At 45.6% G+C, this 22,638-nt stretch overlaps 1 protein-coding gene across 1 annotated transcript in view; it reads right to left on the bottom strand.

Moving 5' to 3' along the window:
* Positions 1 to 3,868: 3,868 nt before the first annotated feature.
* LOC116273367 (gamma-2-syntrophin-like) overlaps positions 3,869 to 22,638 on the bottom strand; it is a 39,124-nt gene continuing 20,354 nt past the window's right edge. The window contains exons 2-3 of the mRNA XM_031662397.1: positions 4,174 to 4,266; positions 3,869 to 4,010 (exon numbers count right to left, since the gene is read on the bottom strand). Of these exons, the coding sequence (XP_031518257.1) occupies positions 3,963 to 4,010; positions 4,174 to 4,266 (141 nt within the window). The 3' untranslated portion in view covers positions 3,869 to 3,962. The remainder of the gene's footprint in view (positions 4,011 to 4,173; positions 4,267 to 22,638) is intronic.

The raw sequence follows: 22,638 nt of genomic DNA on the forward strand, positions 1-22,638 counted from the left end.
GCAGTGTGGGGAGTGACCTGGTGGTACAGTTAGAATAGAAGTTGCCGTTTAGAGACAAGTATAGCTTTTCATTGTGCCCCCAAGAGCAAGTAAATCCTGTGGTGGTTCTACCTCTCCAGCAGCTCTCAGTCCTACATGTGCAACCGGGCCCCATCCTGAGCCCTGTGGAGGCTGAGGGCTCAGGCAGGACCCCTCTCGGACCCAGGTTGTTGCCAGGTTGGTGCCTGGTGCGCACCCGGGGTCAGTCTCCGCTTCTCTCACACCACTGTGGGTTCTATTCTTGTTGATATTCTCTCCCACTTCTGATTAGTTACATGGAACAGGAGGGAAGTCAGTGCTAATCCAGAGAGCAAGAGGATGTGGACGTCACCCAGAGGCCCCACCAGCCTGGAGTGTGCTTGGACAGGGCAGGTGACCTGCCTGCACGGGGCAGGGATGCCCTCCATCTCTAGCAGCTAGGAGGGTGTTCTAGTTTATCCTCTTTAATTAAAAAAAATACTTTCCATCTAGAGATTTAGGCCATATAGATTAGATAATGGTCTTCTCATTTATTTTGTAAGTGCAGAAAATATTTTCATGGTCAAACACATTTTTTGTTTTCCTGCTTAACTCTTTTCTCAACGTTGAAAATAGATAGTTGATGGTTAATGGATTCAGGCTTGGAAATAATTGCTTGTCTTTCTCTGGCAAGCAGAGGTGGGCAATCAAGAAATTTGACTACACACAGGCTTCGAACCAGGATGTCTCAGCAGATGAGCTGGGTTGGCCTCCCAAGTCCAGAACCTCTTTCCTTGCAAGAGTTTGTTGAATAGGCATTGCTGCCATGTCATGGTCTAGTTTTGACCCAGAAATAATACACAAATGTCCTGAGTTAACAGTATAGTGTGGCGTAAAAGTGCTAATTGTCTTGTGAATATAAGCATGGTAACTCCCAAACAAAATATTTGTAGCCACATAATCTATTTGATTTTTTTTCTAATAACTAATACAGAGGGCACATGGGCACTGGAGAAAACAACATTTTAAATAATTATTTAGAAGCATTTCATATTCAATGATATTTATTTTCATAATTGTTTCATATCATTCATCATATTGATGCTCTTATCAATATACAAATAATTGGAAGCCTATTGATACCAGACTTACAAATGTCCTCCAACATTGACATGAGTGACAAGATGCCAAATAAAGCAAAATTACCAACATTTTATGAATTTACAACTCATTGGTTTATCCTTCATAGTTAAGGTGGGAAAGCTTTCCTTCAAAAAATATTAATTCAAATATTGTAAATTCTATAATAAACCCAAGTAAACTACAAGGAACAATTGTTTATGTTGTCATGCACTATTTTCATGTTGAGTTGCTGTCTGAGTGGACTCAACAAACCAGTGTTAGGCCGGAACTCCTTGAAATAAAGAAATAATCCCAAGAAAAATGTGAGGTCAAGTGCTCTCCTTCAAAGGAAAACAGGTCAGCAGGTCAGGGCCTCTGAGCCTCAGATTCAGACCACAAAAACACATCTTCATTGAATCTTTACACAAAGTTGACCTAGAGTGGAGAGGACAGCGAGCAGAAGAGACCCTCAGCTGAGGAGGGGAAAAGTTCCTCGCTGGAAGGAGAGTGAGCGGGAGGCGGGCTGCAGCCGGCCAGGCCACCTGCCCAGCACGCAGGCAAAGAGGCCCCCGGACCGCCTGCATGCTTACTCTGGCACTGCCCAGGTCATTTTGGGTGAGGGATACCCACGCTGTCAAACAGAAAGAGGCACTAAAGGCTGTAGACAAATGGGCTTTGATTATAGGAGCTCAGCTGAGTTGGATGGTCTGGTTACCAGGAGTTTAGACACTGCTGCTTTACCAAAGAGCTCACAACTGCATTTTGTACAGCATTAAGAAACAAATTACAGCTATTTTAAAAGTTGACTGCATTAATTTTAGGGCTGACTCTGGAGATAGTTCTGTCTGAAACGATAGGAAGTGCCCTGTGAGGCCCCAAGCCCAGCTCTGCCTGACTGTGCCTGGCATCATTGACCACATCAGGGAAATGGGAAGAGGCTCCAGGAAAGGCCCTTGAGGAGGAAAGGCACAGGGCAGCCCAGGAAGAAAGGAAACTCACCGGGGAAATGAAGGTAGGAAATGTGTCATCACGTTGAGCAATGGCCTGGAAACTCACAAACATCGCTCCCACCCAGAGAGCCCCGTGGCCACTCCAGGTGAAAGTCCGCCCCTGTGGGTACGAGGCTCAGGGCTTGGCTAAACGTGGTGATGGATGTTCTTTTCATTTTTGCAGACTCAGTTGGATCTTCCTATGGTGAGACCTTCTGGCAGAATCACAACAGGGAGACTCGTGACCTCTGGACACTGTGCTGAGCCCCGGGCATGGGTGAGAGGTGCTGGCTGGGAAGGGCCTGTAAGTACATTACCCACAGCAACACAGGCACAGATAGACGCCCCTGGTGAATGCTGACCCAGGCAATGGGGACGGTGGGCCAGTGTTTCTCTCCTGGAAAGGAGGAGCTCACAGGCTCCTTCCAGAGGAGGGACACACAGGACCCCAGGGGCTGCAGTGAGGAGGCTATGCAAACCTGCTCTAAAGCAGACTTTGGAGTCTCCCTTCAGATTACCTGGAATACTTCATTACTTCAAACACAGAGCAGGAAGTAGAAGTTACAAATCAGGTGTCCTATTTAAGAAGCTGTATGGAGAGTTTGTCCTTACGCTTGAATAGTTGCTTCATTACCTCCCTTATCTCAGAAGGACATGCACAGTGAGGTTATACAGATCTGGCTTCCAAATAATATTCAGAGCAAGTCACCTAGCCTGGAACCGGCAAGTCCATACGGCAGACCGGGGACAGCGGGAAAAACACCGAAGCGGAACCGGGAAGCTACTTCCCACTCTGTGACTTTAGGGTCCATAGAATTATGGACCTGGATACTGGACGGCAGATGTGAAATCCCTTCTTCTTATTCAGCGCTTATGCAAATATGTGCTATTGTCCTTACAAACATGGTACGTGCCCTTGGAGGGGAACAATGGCCCCATTAAATTTTCTGGCCCTGGAATTCCGTAAAGGAAATAGCCCATGGCCCCAGCCGGGGTTTCTCAACTTCCACACTATTGCCCAGTAGGCCCTGGAGATGCCCTGTGCAGGGCCCTGTGCCCTGAGCAGCATCCCTGGGCTCCACCCTCCAGGTGCCCTGGATATCAGCAGAAACCCCCACCAAGTCCTGACAATAGAAAATGTCTCCAGGCATGTCCAAGTGTCCCTTGGGGGCAAAACCACCAGTTTGAGAGACCCTGCCCAGGAAGGGGTTTTTGTCTTGCTTTGTGTGGAGAGGCCACGCAGTGAGGGTGGCTTCTCAGAAAGAAGGCGCAGCTCCCAGTGCTCGTTAACCTACAGATTCAATGACCAATTCACTGCAGAGAGCACCCAAAGGTTCCTGAACACAGAAGTCAGGAAATGAGGATGAGAAAACGGACGGGGCTCTATTTTGTAAAGGGGATGCTGCCTGATTCAGGATTGCTAATAAAAGACAATTAGGTCTTTCAACTCAATTTGTTGAAAAAAATTTTTAACCACCATATTTATCCTACCAACACTTTCCATTTCATTCATTCTTAATTAACACAGAGAGTAGGTTTTGAAAAATATTATATGACAAAACAGTGGATTGTCCTCGCAAAGCATTTCCTTAACACTTATGTAGTTAGGAGAATACTCAGATGCGGGTGGAAATGGGTCTCGCTCCCTTCCTAACGGCAGCTGTATATTCCTGGCATGCGCCCTCCATAAATTCCCCCAGGCACAGGTGCTGTTCACGGTTACCAGGAATGTTCAGGTAGAAGGCAGGCATCGAGGAGTGTTTTTTTCAAAGCATTTACTCAAGTGTTGTGGGTCCCTCCTTAGCAGCAGCATCTTCAACTTCCCTGTCCACCCAGCTGACCCTGCTGTGAATCCTACTGGTCAGACACACTCAGGGCTTGTGGAAATCCTGGGTCCCTGAGCTATCAGAAAAAAAGGAGACAGTCTATGAAAGCACGGCCTCTGCACAACACACAATCCAGCAGGGGTGGTGGCTTCTGTCAGACAGGCCTGAGTGTTAAAGTCCATGGAATGTAACCAAGCACATGGCAATGGGGCGGCATGGATGCCTGCTCGGCCTCTTACCTTTGTCTTACTCTCAAAACAGGTAAATCCCATCGCGAAATCCACCGTGAAACACAGCATCTCTCCTTGCCAGCTGCACATGTATGTTCTGGACTAGAAAAAAGTATTAATTTTGAGAAAACATTCTTTAATAATGCTGTTTAACTTTAATTACGTAGGTGCAATATTAACCCGTCTTTGGTCAAAAATTATAAAATGCTCTAACATGAAAGTTACAGGGAACAAAAAGGAGGAAGCAGGGTCCCGGGATACCCACAGGAACAACTGCGGACAGGGAGTTCTTTCTTGCTTTTCGTCGAGAGGCCAATATTTCCAGCTCTGTGAGGGGGGGAGTGTTCCCCGGCACTGCTCTAACTCCGAACAAATGCACAGAGCCCAGCCAATCTCTATTCTCCAACGCGTGTTTGAAAACACAGTAAACCACTGAATTTTCCTCCTGCTAGCTCATTATACCTAGTGGGTAATATGCTCACTTTTCTTTGCATGAGGCCCACGGCATGTTCCGGCAGGAGCTAGACGTGGCACTTCATGAGAAAATTCTGAAGAGCAGTACAATTTACACCACCACCAAGCAGCAGAACAGGACAGCAGGGATACCGCCAAAACCACACAAAAATGACATGGGTCACACAGTGCGAGAAGTCCCGCAGTCTGCAGCACATCCCACCCGTGGTGGGTGGCTTTGTGGAGGGCAGCCTGGACCAGCACGTGACACTCCTGAGGGGAAACCCGGGCTCTCTGCCCCGGTCGCTGCCCCGAAGGTCTCTGGGCTTCAGGCTGCGGAGCCCGTGAACACCTGCCAGTGCACTCGCAGCCATGTTGGGTGAAAGCGAGATTTGTGCTTTAAATGTTTTCATGTGACTCAAGACAAAAGAAGCAGGAACCCTAATAACTTGGTAAAAGTTATTTTTAACAATCTCTGTAATAAATCTGCAGGTAAAATGTTACCATTTAGAAGAGAATTGGAGCCATCGATTTGAGTTGGATAAATAGAGCTGTGGGTTCTGGGCCTGTCTCTGAGCCAGGGTGGGTGCGACCCTTTGGCATCCAAACACATTACTCTTGTGGGAAAGGGGTGCTTGATGCCTACACTTTCTCTCTTTCCCTCCTTTTCTCTCTCTCTCGCGTACACGCATACACACACACACACACACACACACACACACAATACATGGCACATACACCACACACACAGTCACAGTGGACGGCTAACATCATATATACACATACACACAGAGTGCATGGTTTATATACCACACACAATGCACGGCTTGCATACCACACACACACATACACACACAATGCATGGCTCGCACACACACAGTGCACAGTTCACATACTACACACATACACAATGCACGGCTCACCCACCACAGACACAGACACACACAGACACACAATGCATGGCTCACATCCCCCCACACACACAGAGCACATGGCTCACACACCACACACACACAGTGCATGGTTCACACACACACAAACACCCCCCCCCCCCCCCACACCCCATGGCTCACACACCACACACACACAGCACATGACACGCACCACACAGTGCACGACTCTCACACCACACACACACACACACCCACAATGTGTGGCTCACACCCACACAGCCTGCAGGTCTCACATAGCATGCGGCTACACACGCACACACACAGTTCAGGGCACACACACAGCACACAGCTCTCTGACACACGGTGCATGGCATACACATGTGCACACACACAGTGTGGCTCACAGTGCACTGCTCTGACACAGCATGTGGCTCACACACACACAGCGCATGGCTCACACACAGAACATGGCTGACACACACAGTGTGGCTCTCACACACAGCGCACGGCTGACAGTGCATGGCTTACACACTCACACATACCCTGACCGAGGCGGGCTGGAGTCAGTCAGGTCTCAGATCTCAGGTCTCATTCCTCTCACGGCTCCACTCCATGGGCTGCCCACGCTGCCTGACAAGACCCACACTGCCCCCCGCGCCCGCCGTGCTCGGCCCTGCGGCTGCATAGCTTGGGAGGTTCTTCCTCACTTATCTCTTGTTCTGCTACTGTCCTTTTCCTGAATAGCTGACTGCGTGCCTTCGATATCTTCACACCTGTCAACCTTTCCTTAGAGATTGTCACAAACAGAGTAGCTCAAGTCCCTGCCCCTCCCCTCGTAGGGGAGAGCAGGTGGCGGGGGTGGGGTAAAAGGCTGGAAGGACCCATCTGTCTTGGGCTTCACACAGCTCCTGACCCTTCCAGGATAACTGGGGGTCCAGCCAACGCCACACACACAGCCGGCGGTCACGAATACTCTACACACCGTGGGCTTTGCCATGAGAATACGAGAGCAGATCGCAATGAGTGGTGGCTGAAAAGCACAGTCCCAGCCAGCTCCCCCTGCTCACCTTCCATGAATCTGACCCAGAGTGTGAGGAGGATTGAGGTTCTACGTGAAAGTTCACAGGAGGTGACATTCTCACAGCTCAGATTTGAAAGCTACTCAAGCTCTAGAATTTAAATCTAGTGATTATAAAATAGGAAATGAAAGTATTCCAAGGGTAACTGCTATATTTTATGTAGACTAAGTAGCTATCATCATAGGATCTGTAGAAATTGTAAACATCAGTGGCTACCGCTGAATGGCAATGCACACACATCCAGTAATTAGAGCCCATCTTTACGGCACAGGCCAAAGTTACTCCAGATGGCTACATAAGCACACAACACATTTGCATAACCTCCAAAGGGGCTTAGGATGGAGGAAAAAGAGAAAGCTTTCGTCTAAGGAACCTCTGGCTACACAAAATCTCTCTTTCAGAATTAATCAGTCAATATCCTCCTAGACACACAAAGTGTCTCACATTTGCATTTTTAGAACTTGAAGGAATTTTTTAAAAAACCTGTTTCCTCATTACTGCTGTACATACAACTCCCACAAAACAGTCTTATCATAGAACTTTGCAAACACAATTCTTTCAACCTAGTGAATGAATGACATGTGGGATTATTTCCAGGCTTCCTCTATGTTTGCACTTTTCCCTTGATGCCTTGGAAGAAACTCTAATTGGCACACATGCCCCAAATCCTGAAGGAAGGGTTGCTTCATGGCCCACTTCCCACATCAGAGGGAGTCTGGGAATGTTTATTTTTGTGTACCGGTTTCTTGAAAGACATCCTCATAGACTGCCCAGCGCATTTTGATAAAATTAGTAATTTAAACATTTTCATGTAACTCAGGGAGAGAATGTCCACATAACTCATTTGGTGTAGTCATTTGGAATTCTCCAAGATGTCGAGGCCAAGGAACAACTTACTAGGATAACATTTGATCTACTGATGAAATTACGGAGAAAAGGTATATGCATAACACTTCATGGTTTGGCTGAAGATGGGACTGAACTTTATCTCCAGCACATTATATGGTGACCCATAGAAAAATGACCAACTGTAGACCACAGCTCTGGGCTTACAGCAAAGCTTCTGAATCAATTAATGAGTTCAAGAAAAAAAAAAAGTTCTACGTACCTCCTTCCACAACTGACCGAAACGTAAAATAGATAGTTTCAGAACTTTTTATATGAAAATATCAAAAGTGGTCTTATTAATGAAAGCTTAAAGTAAATGGTTTTGTAGTTCAACTTTTGGAATAAAATAAATCAAGAGCAGTAGCACAGAGCAATCAATATTTACAGAAACTATCAAAAATATAAAGCACAGAATTACCTGAAGAGTTAAAAAAGAAAGAAAAAACACTAATACCAGAGATAAAACCATATATATACACATATATATTTATACATATATATTTTTATATATACACATACACACACACACACACATATATATATATATATATTTTTTTTTTTTTGAGACAGAGTTTCGCTCTTATTGCCCAGGCTGGAGTGCAGTGGCGTGATCTCGGTTCACTGCAACCTCCACCTCCCAGGTTCAAGTGATTCTCCTGCCTCAGCCTCCTGAGTAGCTGGGATTACAGGCATCCCCTACCACGCTTGCCTAATTTTTGTATTTTTAGTAGAGATGGGGTTTTACCATGCTGACCAGGCTGCTCTCAAACTTCTGAACTCAGTGATACACCTGCCTAGGCCTCCCAAAGTGCTGGGATTACAGGTGTGAACCACCACACCTGGCCAAGACAAGAAAGTGTTGGGATTACAGGAGTGAGCCACCGTGCTGGCCAAGACAAGAAAGTGCTGGGATTACAGGAGTGAGCCACCGTGCTGGCCAAGACAAGATTTCTTTTCTGTGGTCTGAACACCAAGAACAAGATGCCACAGTTGGGCTGCTCAGGTGAGATGCTGTAACTTCAGGAGATGACAGGCAACTTGCCCCCTTTGATTTGCTCGTTTCCATTAAGGAAAATGCTCTCCCAATAGTGGGCAGTAAAGCAAGCAGCCTGGAAAAGGAACTGGAGTCAGACAGAAGAGAAATAACAGCAGGTGTGCATCTGCCAAGCGTAGGTCATCTAGTGTGTTCTTGAAGACTTCGTGTCTGTATTCATGGAGAATATTGGTCTGCAGTTTATTTTCTGGAGTGTTTGTGACTGCTTTTGGTATAAGGGTAATGCTTGCTTCAAAAACTTGTGTTTCCTCCTTTTTTCTTCTAGAAGATATTATAGAGAAGATATTGGTGTTCGCTTTGACATTTGATAGAATTCTCCAGTGAAGTCATCTGAACTAAACATTTCATTCTGAAAGTTTTTAAGCCACAAATATAGTTTTCCTAGTAATGATAAGGCTCCCAAGACTATAGTGATGGAATTGTGGCAGTTCGTGGTTTACAAGGAAACAGTCTCTTCGGTTTAAGTTGCAAGATTTACATGTGTAGAGTTATTCATTGTATTTTCATTATCCTGTCGAAGTTTACAGTCTGTAGTGATACCCCATTTATTATATTCTCATTTTTTGTCTTCTCTTTTTCTCCTCTTTTTTTGTGTCTTTCTTCTAAACATTTGCCAAATTTAATGATATCTTCAAAGAAACAGCTCTTTGTTTCACTGTTTCACTGGTTTCCTCTGTTTTTCTGTTTTCGATTTTACCGATATCTGCTCTTCCCTGGGGTTTATTTTGCTCTTCTGTTTCTAGTTTATTGAGGCAGAAGCCTACGGTTTTTAGACATTTCCTCTTCTCTAATGAATGCATGCCGTTAATGCCGTAAATTTCCTGTGCAGCCCTGATTCAGCTGTGTCTCACAAACTTTGATATATTACAGGGTTCTCATTTTCATATCCTCATTATTTTTTTATTTGCCTTGAAACTGCATGTTTGACACATTGCTTATTTGTAAGTGTGCAGTATCTAAGTGTTTGGAGAATTTCCTATTATCTTTCTGTTGTTGATTTCAAATTTGTTTCCATTTTAATTAGATAACATTCTTTGTATGTTTTCAGTTCTTACAAATTGGTTGATGCTTGTTTATGCCCCCAGATATGGCTGATCCTGCTAAAAGTTGCATGGACACTTGAAAATAATGTTTATTATCCTGTAGTATGTGGTGGGGGGTTCCATAAACATTTACTAGATTCTTTTAGTTGATGCTACTGTTGAATTCTTCTATATATTTGCTGATATTTTACCTAGTTGTCTGTCAACTGTTGAGAAGGAGTGTTGAGGCCTTTCACCGTAATTGTAGATTTTTCTGTTATTTTTCAATTCTCAGTTTTTGCTTCCCATATTTTGCAGCCCCGTTGTTTTGTGAATATTCACTCAGGATGGCTGGGTCTTCTCGGTGGACTGAGCCTTTTATCATTCTATAACGCCACTCTCTCTGCATTTAGTAATTTTATTTTCTCTGAAGTCTCCTTTATCTGATAATAGGGCTACTCCTGCTTTCCTTTGATCAAGGTTACATGATTTATCTCTTTTTACTCATTTACTTTCAAACCATCTACATGGTTATCTTTGAAGTAAGTTTCTTCATTAGAGCTTGGTCATCTTGTTAATCTACTCTGCCAATCTCTGTTTCTTAGTTGGTGCATTTACACCATTTTCACTTCATGTAATTATTGATATCTTAGGGCTTAAGACTGATATTTTATTTTTTGTTTCCTGTCTTTGATTTCTCTGCTTTTTTTTCTGCCTAACTGTAAGTTACTTAAACTTTTTTTTTTTTTTTTTCTGCATTCCAATTTATCTGTATTTTTTGAGTGTCTCTTTGGATGGCCTTTTTAGAGGTTGCTTTGGTTCTCTATATACAGTTGTATACACATTCTGTATACACAATGGTCACCCCTACGTCAGTTTCGTTGAAGTGCAGAAAACTCACTCCCCTTCAACTTCATTTTCCCTCCCCTATTTATAGTATATATATTTCAAATAGTTTCTTCATATACATTTATAATCACATCAGACAGTGGTATTATTTTTGACCATAAAACATAATTTAGTAAACTCAGCCGGGTGAAGTGGCTCACACCTGTAATCCCAGCACTTTGGAAGGCTGAGGTGGGAGGATCACGAGGTCAGGAGATCGAGACCAGCCTGGCTAACATGATGAAACCCTGTCTCTACTAAATACAAAAAATTAGCTGGGCATGGTGGCACATGCCTGCAGTCTCAGCCACCCGGGAGGCTGAGGCAGGAGAATCTCTTGAACCCGGGAGGCGGAGGCTGCAGTGAGCTGAGATTACACCACTGCAGTCCAGCCTGGGCGACAGAGCGAGATTCTGCCTAAAAAAAAAAAAAATAAGAAAACTCAGTAAGACAAGAAATGTCTGTGGTGTCACCTGCACTCTTGCTCACCATGGCCCTTCTTCCCTCCTGATGTTCCCAGATTCCTTCTTTCATCTTTTGATTTCTGTTTAGAGAACTTCCTTTATTCTTTTGGGTAGATCTGCTGATACTAAACTCTCTTAATCTTTTCTTTTTTATCAGAAAATGTTTACATTGTTTTTAATTCCTGAAATATATTTTCAAGCGAATAAAGGTTTCTGTGTGCCAATTCTTTTCTTTCAGCACTTAAAACAATATTGGGACATTTCTTCTGGCCTCTGTAGTTTCTGATGAGAAAGACACTGCAATTTGAATCATTTTTCCTCCCTAAGTGCTGTATTATTTTTCTCAGGCTGCTTTCAAGATTAGTTTTCTTTTTCTTTAGTTTTCATGCACTTAATTGTAAAGATCTGGGTATGGAATTCTCTGGGCTTATTCTGTTTAGAGTTTGTTCAACTTCTGGAATATGTAGGTTTATGTCTCTAGCCAATTTGGGGAAGTTTGAGGCTGTAATATTTTTTGAGTACTTCTCAGTACTTCTTTTCCCCTGGACTCCAGTGATACAGGTGTTATGCCTTAGTTACATCCTGCAGGTCCCCCTGGAGGACAGCACGGCACAGCTGCAGACGGCAGCCAGGCCTCAGCAGGGCGCAGGAACCACAGTGAGTATGTGGACTCTGTGTGACTCTCCCTCAAACTGAGTAAGGTGCCATCCACTAACTCCATGCATGTCACCTCTGGGGCATGCTGAGGCTTGAGCTGAGTGCTGTGAGCGCCCAGTGGGTCTAAAGTCATCCCGTCTTAGCTTCAGGCTGTCGGTGGAGAATTTCCTCTCGCACATAGTCAGCTTAATGACTCATCAAATTTTCTAGGGCTCTTGAGAAGCACAAGCAGAGTTCCCTTAAATACCTTTGACTTAATTTTTGGATACCACTACAGAAAATGACACGTGCTGCAGGGGCGAAAAATCCAGATAATAAATATTAAAATAGCTTTTTATAGGACAATAGCTAGTAAACTTCATTAGGATGTGATAAAACAAAACATGGTATTAAATAGCACATTCAAGTTCATTTTCAAATATGTTAAAAATTCATGCTCTCAACAAAAGCATTAAGATTAGCCTTTTAAGTATCATAGACAACAGGCACAAATGAAGGACTGGAATTAATGAAGAAGTTAAAGAAGCGATTCTGTTCATTAACAAAACCGGACACATGGAGCTGTCGGAAGCAACATCAGGATGGGGTGTGGGAAGGGAGAGAAATCACATGGGCACAGGCAGCTCTGCTGGGATAGACCGAGAGCCACCTTACAAGCAGGGGCTGGCACGGCCCAGGTGAGTTTCTGGTCAATGTGCACACTGGGGCCGCAGCTTGTGTCCGGGGGAAACGCTGACCCACCCTGGGGTGTTGAGGGATCTTTCTGTTTCTATCGTGGGGTCAGTGAGCCCTGGGAGACCAATGCTTTCTTCAATCTAAAGCAGACTGGATTGTGGAAGGAGACCTGCAGAAAACGCTTTAGCTAACGAAGAGCATCAGCCGTGAGTGAACGGACTTTGAAAGGATTTTCGACAGCACTTCAGAGCAGTGATGGTAACAGTGCCCTCATTTAAGGCACCCTTCTTGCATACCTGGAACTAGGCTAAATGCCTTACGTTGAATTCTCATGGTAAACTCACGAGATGGTCCTTCCATCCTCATTTTACAGATGACAGGTGGGGTTTGGGCAGGCACACAGTTTGCCATATGCACAGAGGATGGGCCAGTCTCTCTGTCCCTGAGTCCTGACTCCTCATTTATCGCTTCCAACACTACAGCTCAGCATTGCAGCTGCGCTCCACGTTTCTTGTGGGTTGTGTCCCCCCAAAAGTCATGCTGGAGTCTTAGCCCCAGTGTCTTATTTGGAAGTAGGCTCTTTGCAGAAGAGACCAAGGTGAGGCTGTGCTGGAGCACATGGGGCTCGAATCCCATGACCAGTGATCTTCCGGGAAAAGGAGACAGAGACCCAGGGAGGAGAGCCAGGTGTGGAGACAAGGGTAGAAGCGGGGGTGAGGAGCTGCAGATCGAGGAATGCCAGGGACTGCAGGAGCCGCCCAAAGCGGGAAGAGGTGGGAAGGATTCACCTGAACCTGAGAGAGTTCAGCCCTGCCAACCCTTTGATCTCAGAAATGAGAGGACAAATTTCTGTTGTTTTAAGCCACTCAGTTTGCGGATGTTCCTTAGGGCAGTCCCGGGAAACGTGTGCACGGCTAGGCCAGCAGGGCCAGGACTGGTGATGGATGTGGGTATCTCCACCACCCAGAAAGCAGCAGTGCGGGGCGTGTTCCTGCCTCCGACTCTTGGCTCCCGGTGTTGTGCCTTACTGGATAAAAGTATCTTATATTAGTCAGGGTTCTATAGAGAGGCAGAACTAATGGGATAGATCTATATCAAGGGGAGTTTATTAAATATTAACTTATACAATCACAGGGTCCCACACTAGGCCGTCTGCAAGCTTGAGGAGCAACAGGAGCCAGTCTAAATCTGAAAACTGAAGAACTTGGAGTCCGATGTTCGAGCGCAGGAAGAACGTGGAGTCCGATGTTCGAGGGCAGGAAGTGTCTGGCACGGGAGAAAGATGTAGGCTGGGAGGCTAGGCCCATCTCCCTTTTCACATTTTTCTGCCTGCTTTATGTTCACTAGCAGCTGCTTAGATGGTGCCCACCCAATTAAGGGTGCGTTTGCCTACCCCAGTCCACTGATTCAAATGTTAATCTCTGTTGGCAACCCCCACACAGACACACTCAGGATCAATACTTTGTATCCCTCAAACCAATCAAGTTGACACTCAGTATTAACCATCATTTCTGGAGTGGCGCAGGATGGTAACAAGGAATTTAGAGAGGTGGAGGAGGCAGAGGCAGAGGAAGAAGGGACGCAGGGAAGGCGAGTGGGGAAAGCAGACCTGGTGTTCACCCAGGGGAACCGTCCAGGACCGGGGGAGGGCAGGGTCTCTACCAATGCTTACTGGTGTAATTCTGCTTCTCTGTTTAAGAATGTTTGCCACTTCAGCCTGTCTTCTGTTTACATATTTATTATTTTAAATTAAATGTGTAGGCCGGGTGTGGTGGCTCTCACCTACAATCCCAGCACTTTGGGAGGCCAAGGTGGGTAGATCGCTTTAGCCCAGGAGTGAGACCAGCCTGGGCAACATGGCAAAACCCCACCTCTACCAAAAATACAAAATATTATCTGGGTTTGGTGGTGGGCATCTGTAATTCCAGCTACTCGGGAGGCTGAGACATGAGAATCTCTTGAGCCTGGGAGGCAGAGGTTGCAGTGAGCTGAGATCATGCCATTGCACTCCAGCCTGGGTGACAGAGGTAGACTCCGTCTCTAAAAAACGAAACTACAAATAAATAAATGAATGAAATAAAATACACTATGCTGACATGCTAATAGATTGAAATGCCCTCTGCCCCTGCTCACCATCAGAGAAATGCAAATCAAAACCACAATGAGATACCATCTCACACCAGTTAGAATGGCAATCAATAAAAAATCAGGAAACAACAGGTGCTGGAGAGGATGTGGAGAAGTAGGAACACTTTTACACTGTTGGTGGGACTGTAAACTAGTTCAACCATTGTGGAAAACAGTGTGGCAATTCCTCAAGGATCTAGAACTAGAAATACCATTTGACCCAGCCATCCCATTACTGGGGATATACCCAAAGGATTATAAGTCATGCTGGTATAAAGACACATGCACACATATGTTTATTGCGGCCTTCCTTCCTTCCTTCCTTCCCTCCCTCCCTCCCGTCATCTTCTCTCTCCTCCCTCCCTCTCTCTTTCTTTCTTTCTTTCCTTCAGAGCCTAACACTGTTGCCCAGGCTGAAGTGCAGTGGTGCAATCTTGGTTCACTGCAAGCTCCACCTCCTGGGTTCACGCCATTCTCCTGCCTCAGCCTCCCGAGTAACTGGGACTACAGGTGCCGCCACCATGCCTAGCTAATTTTTTGTATTTTTAGTAGAGACAGGGTTTCACCACGTTAGCCAGGATGGTCTTGATCTCCTGACCTCGTGATCCGCCTGCCTCGGCCTCCCAAAGTGCTGGGATTACAGGCTTGAGCCACCGCACCCGGCCCAGTCTTTTCAATAAATGGTGCTGGGAAAACTCGATATCCATTTGCAAAAATGAAGTGGAACCCTTATCTTACATCATATCCCAAAATTAAATGAAAATAGATAAAAACGCTAAATGTTACAGCTAAAATTGTAAAATTCTTATGATTAAAAATAGGGGGAATACTGCATGACACTGGACTTGGCAATGATTTTTTAGACATGACACCAAAAACACAGGCAACCAAAAAAGCAGACAAATGGAATAATACCAAAATTAAAACTTTTGTGTATCAGAGGACACCACCAAAGAATGGAAATCCAACCCAGAGAATGTGCAAGTTTGTAAATCATATATCTATTAAGGGGTTGATGTCTAGAATACATAAGAACTCCTACAACCGAACCAGAAGTAAACAAGCAAACAACCCAATTAAGAGATGGGCAAAAGACTTGAACAGACATCACTCCAAGAAGATATATCAGTGATCCATCGGCATGTGGAAAGATGCCAACATCACCAGTGATTAGGGAAACAAAAATCAAACCTCAGTGAGATGCCACCTCACACCCGCTAGGATGGCTATGATAAAATACAAACAAGCAAATAAAACAGAAAATAACAAGTGGTGATGAGGCTATGAAGAAATTAGAACCTTTGTGTACTATTGCTAGGAATGTAAAATTTTGCAATGTTATGGAAAACAGCACAGTAACTCCTTACAATTTAAAAATTGAACTGCCACATGATCCAACAATCCTACTTCTATGTATACACCCAAAGTAACTGAAAGCAGACATATTACAAGATGATTTGTATACCCATTGATATGGTTTGGCTCTGTGCCCACACCAGAATCTCATGTATTGCAATTCCCAGTGTTGGAGTTGGGGCCTGGTGGGTGACTGGATCATAGGGGTGGTTTCCAGTGGTTTAGCACCATCCTCCTAGTGCTGTCTTGTGAGAGAGTTCTCATGAGATCTGGTTGTTTAAAGGTGTGCAGTACTTCTCGGCCAGGCGCGGTGGCTCACACCTGTAATCCCAGCACTTTGGGAGGCCAAGGTGGGTGGACTGCTTGAGGTCAGGAGCTCGAGATCAGTCTGGACAACATGGCAAAAACCCCGTCTCTACTAAAACTACATAAATTAGCTGTGTGTGGTGGTGCGTGTCTGTAATCCCAGCTACTCAGGAGGCTGAGGTGGAAGAATTGCTGGAACCTGGGAGGCGGAGGTTGCAGTAAGCCAAGATCATGCCACTGCAGTCCAGCTTGGGTGACAGAGTGAAAGTCCATCTAAAAAAAGGGTGTAGAACTTGCCCTTCATCCTCTCTCTGTCCCTCTCCACCATGTGAAGACAACAAAAAGGGTGTAGAACTTCCCCTTCACACTCTCTCTGTCCCTCTCCACCATGTGAAGACAAAAAAAAGGGTGTAGAACTTCCCCTTCATCCTCTCTCTGTCCCTCTCCACCATGTGAAGACAAAAAAAGGGTGTAGAACTTCCCCTTCACGCTCTCTCTGTCCCTCTCCACCATGTGAAGACAAAAAAAAGGGTGTAGAACTTCCCCTTCATCCTCTCTCTGTCCCTCTCCGCCATGTGAGGACGGGGCTTGCTTCCCTTTCGCCTTCTGCCATGATTGTAAGTTTCCCAAGGCCTCCCCAACCGTGCCTCCTGTACAGCCTGTGGAACTGTGAGTCAATTAAACCACTTTTCTTCATAAATAACCCAGCCTCAGGTAGTTCTTTATATCAACGTGAGACGGACTGATACACCATTTTTATAGCAGCATTATTCCCAACAGCCAAAAGGCAGAAACCACTCAAGTGTCCATCAATGGATGAACGGATGAACCAAATGTTACATCCATGCAATGGAATATTACTCACCTCTGAAAGGAGGGAAACTCTGACATGCTACAACAGGGATGACGTTGAGAACATTATGCTAAGTTAAATAAGTCAGGCACAAACAGACCGACACTGCACGAGTCTGCTCATATGAAATATCTGCAGTCCTCAGATTCATAGAGACGGGAAGTGGAATAGTGGGTGCCATGGGCTGGGGTTGGAGCATGGGGAGCTGGTGTTTAATGGCAATGGAGCTTCGGCTTTGCAAGATGACAGGGTTCTGCTGCTGGTGGTGACAGCTGGACACCACTGTGAATGCCCTCAATGACTCTGCACTGTATACTTTAAACTTACATTTTATGTGATGTATATTTTACCACATTTTTAAAACAAGGGTCCTACTCCAAAGACGGCTACAGGTTGACTATGGCCCATGCTTATTTTCTGTGCACAGACTTCACGCAAAGTCAACACAGACGTCAGTGTTTGCTAAGTGCTGCCCACAGTGCACAAAGTGTGTCATAGGCTTCCAGGGTACGATCTGCCAAGCGATCGACACAAAGCAGGTGGCAGGAGTGAGGCGGGGGGAAGGGGCAGTCAGAGAAATTGTTGGGGAGAAACACGCGGGCAGTGAGTGGACTGAGCAGGCTCCACTTGAGTGCACGTGGCACCCAGTGCCCCAGGAAAGATGAGGGAAGGACAGCAGCAGCAGAAGCCATTTTGAAAGTGAGAACAGGACCCCAGTCACCTGGGGATGTGGACCTGAGGTTCCAGAATGAGCTGCAGATAAGTAAAGATTGGCATCATTGCTAGTTTGGAATATCTAAGGGTGTGAGATTGATTAGGATCTCTGAAGATAATGCTAGTGGCAGGGAGGGAAGATGCTGGGGGTGATGCCAACACTTGGGCTTTCAAGCCAAGTAGAGATGATGGCGGAGAGCAGAAGACAGCCATGAGAAAGTCAGAAAATGATCAAGATGATCATGGAAAAGAAGCTAATGAAGGAGCCGTAATCAACAACGTCAAAGGCCAAGGCTGAAAGGAATCATGCGTAAGAGTAGACCAGGAGTCTGAAGTCAGATCTGTGTGGCTAGGGATGACCTGCAAATGCAGGGGCTGGGGGAGATGGAAGAGTAGGCCGGGGAAAGGCTGCATGTGTATGCGTAGGTATAAGTGTGTACACAGAAGTGGTTGTGGCATGAGCATGTGTGAATACATGCATGCATGAATGTGCATGAGTGTGCGTGCATGTGTGCAAGTGTGTGAGGTTGTCATGTTTACACACATTTTTATGGGTGTGCGTGTGTGGGCATGCATGTAAGTGCATATGCATAACTGTGAATGTGCACAAAAATGTGTGTATGTCTCTTCATGCGTGTGCTGTACCCATGTGCATGTATACTTGTGTGTGTGGTATGTGGGTGTGTGCGTGTGTGTGTGCAGTATGTGTACACATGCATGCATGGGCCTGTGTGCACATGTGAATGCATGTGTGTCGTGTGTGCACATGTCCATGTATGTGCCTGTGTGTGTGAATGCGTGGGTGTGGGGTGTTTGTAGCCTGTTGGTGAGCTTGGGAAGGGGGTCATCTTGGAGCATAGCTGAGCACCATTAACTTAGTTAAATTTATGTTCTTGGTGACACAAATTTCTTCCTCGGACCTTCAGAGATTTACATGGTGTTTGCTGGATCTCAGACCTTGTGCCTGATGAAAAGTAGCAGAAATGAGACAACCAGGAACACATTGCCCTACGTGAGCTCTGCTCTGAGTGGTCTAGATATGACGTCAGGTCTCCATACAGAGATTAGTCTGTTTTGTTCACTGCAGGTTCTCCAAGGCCTAGAACATAAGTGCCACCCAGAAAACACTTGCTGAGTAAGCAAAAATAGCCAACTTGGATAGCATTTGCCATGTGCCAGGCACCACTGTAAGCCCTATAAATACCAATCACTCATAAATATCAAAACAACTGTAGGGGATTAATTCTATTATCCTGTTTTCTACAGAAGAAAACTGAGGCAAAGGCCTTTTTAAAAACTTGCCCAAGGTTCCAGGTGGTCAGGGTGGAAGCTGGGCTCACCCCAGGTGCTCTGCCCCGGGGCCAGGCTGTCCATCACGATGCTGTGCGGAATGCATGAGTGAGGTGGTCAGTCTTGGGTCTTAAAGTCAACACCTGGGAAGGCTTCTCCTTCCATTAATGCAGCCACAAAACCATGGATGGAAAAGGACGCACCTTATTTTTCACGTGGAAATGCCGCTTGGGCCCTTTTCATGATGGCAGACTCTTCAGTGGTGGCCAGAGGGTGAAAACAACAGGTCACACTGTTAGCGGGTGAAGCTGCTCCGTGGCCCCGGCCCTCCGATGAGAACGGTGAGTCTCACTGTCTGGCACGTGCTACTCAGGGTTTCCTCGTTCAGTGTCACCATCAGGAGCATGTTCCACCATCACTGTGCCACCTGCACTGAGCACTCTGGGCCCTTCCTGCTGCTGTTCTCCACCCCTGCTCAACCAGATGCAGCACCAAGCAATGTGTGGGCTGGGGCTCATTCCTCGAATAAAGGGGCATGTTCACAGTTCAGCTTCCCCATGAACAAGACACGTGGTGAACACGTTTAGAAACTGTCTGGTCAGAGCAGCACAGAGGTCAGGTGAGAAGGAAAAGCTGCCGGACCCACCTCACCTCCAACTTCATTCAAGGTTGGCTCAGACAAAGGAGCATCTGCTGCATCCACAGAGGCCCCAGTGCCTCCTGCTGGACTATTTCTATTTCCAGTTATCAGCTTTTCTCTAAAGAAATTAAATTGTTCAAAAGTTTTTAAGTCTTTCCAACATTCCTTAAACGTGGGTAACAATTACTCATTGTTTAGACAGAAGGAAGGAATGAGGAACAAGGGGCAGGTGACTCAGCTGTGACTCCTCGGCGGGAAAAGCACAGAGTGAGCAAAGATGTTCTCCTCCCCAACCCAGAGCTCCTTCCAAACACACCTGCCCTTCTGTGAGCTTTGTGTCCACCTGGAGGACACACCTTCACCAGCCCCCTCGTTCTGAAAGAGTGAAGAGGCCACCGGGGAAGTACCCGGGAATGTGCCTGCCTCCTTCAGTGAGCAAGTCATGACAACCACAGCGACACTCAGGTAACCTGTTGATGAATGTTCTTCAGAGCAAGTGTGATGGTTAATAGAGTGTGAATTCAACCGGATTGAAGGGTGCAAAGTGTGGATCCTGGGTGTGTCTGTACAATTTGCCAGCAGCAGAGACCAACACTGAGCCCTCGATATGGCACCATTCCTCGGAGTGACCAGCCAGCTCCCCGGTGGCAGGCTGATTATATTGGACCTCTTCCATCATGGAAAGGGCAGAGGTTTTGTCCTCACTGGAATAGACACTTCACTCTAAACATGGGTTTGCCTATTCTGCACGCAATGCATCTGCCAAGACTACCATCCGTCGACTCGCGGAATGTCTTATCCACCGTCAGGTATGCCACACAGCGTTGCCTCTGACCAAGGCACTCACTTTATGGCTGACAAAGTGCGGCAGAGGGCTCATGCTCATGGAATTCACTGATCTTACCATGTTCCCCATCATCCTGAATCAGCTGGATTGACAGAACGGTGGGATGGCCTTTCGAAGTCACAATTACAACACCAACTAGGTGACCATACTTTGCAGGGCTGGGGCAAAGTTCTCCAGAGGGCCGTGTATGCTCTGAATCAGCGTCCGATATACGGTCCTGTTTCTCCCATAGCCAGGATTCACGGGTCCAAGAGTCAAGGGATGGAAGAGGAAGTGACACCACTCACCATCACCCCTAGTGATCCACTAGCAAAATTTCTGTTTCCAGTTCCCTCGACATTATGTTCTGCTGGCCTAGAGGTCTTAGTTCCAGGGGGAGGAATGCTGCCACCAGGAAACACAAGGACAATTCCATTAAACTGGAAGTTAAGATTGCCACCTGGCCACTTTGGGCTCCTCCTACCTTTAAGTCAACAGGCTAAGAAGGGAATTACAGTGTTGGCTGGGATGATTGACCCAGACTAAGATGAAATCAGTCTACTGCTCCACAATGGAGGTAAGGAAGAGTATGCAAGGATTACAGGAGCTCCATTAGGGCATCTCTTAGTATTACCACGCCCTGTGATTAAGGTCAATGGGAAACTGCAACAGCCCAATCCAGGCAGGACTACAAATGGGCCAGATCCTTCAGCAATGAAGGTTTGGGTCTCTCCATCAGGAAAAAAAAAAACACGACCTGCTGAGGTGCTTGCTGAAGGCAAAGGGAATACAGAATGGGCAGTAGAAGAAGGAAGTCATCAATACCAGCTACGACCATGGGACCAGCTACAGAAATGGGGATGGTAATTGTCATGAGCATTTCTTCCTTCTTTTGTTAAAAACACGCTTGTGCCTGTATACACTTGTACTAAGAAAATATCTTCATTTCTCTTTTCCTTTATCATGTGACATAAGATTTATTGACTTCATATAAGCATTTAAGTATTGTTAACTTTGTGTAATAGTATTTGGGTTGGGGATTGGTGCGTTTCCAGTCATACCAAGGATGGTTGTATTATATTAGGTGTAATTATGAAATGATTGTCTTTATTTGAAGATTATATATAATCTCAGGAGATGTTTATGCGTTCAAGTTGACTAGGGGTGGACTTGTGATGGTTAATACTGAGTGTCAACTTGATTGGATTGAAGGATGCAAAATACTGATCCTGAATGTTTCTATGAGGGTGTTGGTAAAGCAGATGAACATCTGAGTCAGTGGGCTGGGAAAGGCAGACCCGCCCTTATTCTGGGTGAGCACCATCTCATCAGCTGCCAGCACGGCTAGAATATAAAGCAGGCAGAAGAATGTGAAAAGTCTAGACTGGCCCAGCCTCCCAGCCCACATCTTTCTCCTGTGCTGGATGCTTCCTGCCCTCAAACGTCGGACTTCATGCTCTTCAGCTTTGGGACTCGGACTGGCTTCCTTGCTCCTCAGCGTGCAGATGGCCTGCTGTGGGATCTTGTGATCGTGTGAGTTAGTAATACTTAATAAACTCCCATATATACATATATATATCATATTTATATATTTATATTTATAGAGAGAGTTCTAAAACTGAGAGAGATATATATATATATCATCTCCTATTAATTCTGTCCCTGTAGAGAACCCTGACTAATACAGTAAGTATAAGGTTTCCTACAACCTGACACACAGTCAATGTGCAATAAATGTTGGTGTTTATGATTAATAAGCAAAACTGAATATTTTAGTTACAAACACAAACGTCTATTTTAGAAACACAATACGGTTCCAGTATTTAGAATTGGTGATTTAGTTGACATCAGCTTCAATTTTCTACTTGTCTTGTATAAACATATGTTTAAGTGAAATTTTAAAAGGTAAGGCCAATTTAATCTTGCCTTACTCAGAGAAAACATGACACGCTTTTCCAGGGCCCCATACGCCAACTGAGAACACGGCTGGTTTGGAGTCTACATTGAAGGGAAATAGATGGTGAGAAATGTATTCTCTTTTTAGGTGGTTTTGTAAGTTTTTTGAGGGGTGCCTGACTGTGATACGTTGGAGACTCTGGGGTTCCAAAGAAAAACAAGAGAGAGTCTCCGTGCCATCACCGAGCTCGCATCCCAGAAAAATGCTGGGCTTGGGGTTCTCACACTTTGCCAGGTTCAGTCGGCTGCCGCCTTCCTATCAGCACCCGTCAGAATCACAACAGCTAAAAGTTGGAGAGAGAGGGAACGTTACAATGTGAACAATTAATAAAA

This window comes from Papio anubis, unplaced genomic scaffold (assembly GCF_008728515.1).
Source record: "Papio anubis isolate 15944 unplaced genomic scaffold, Panubis1.0 scaffold606, whole genome shotgun sequence".
Classification (NCBI taxonomy): domain Eukaryota; kingdom Metazoa; phylum Chordata; class Mammalia; order Primates; family Cercopithecidae; genus Papio; species Papio anubis.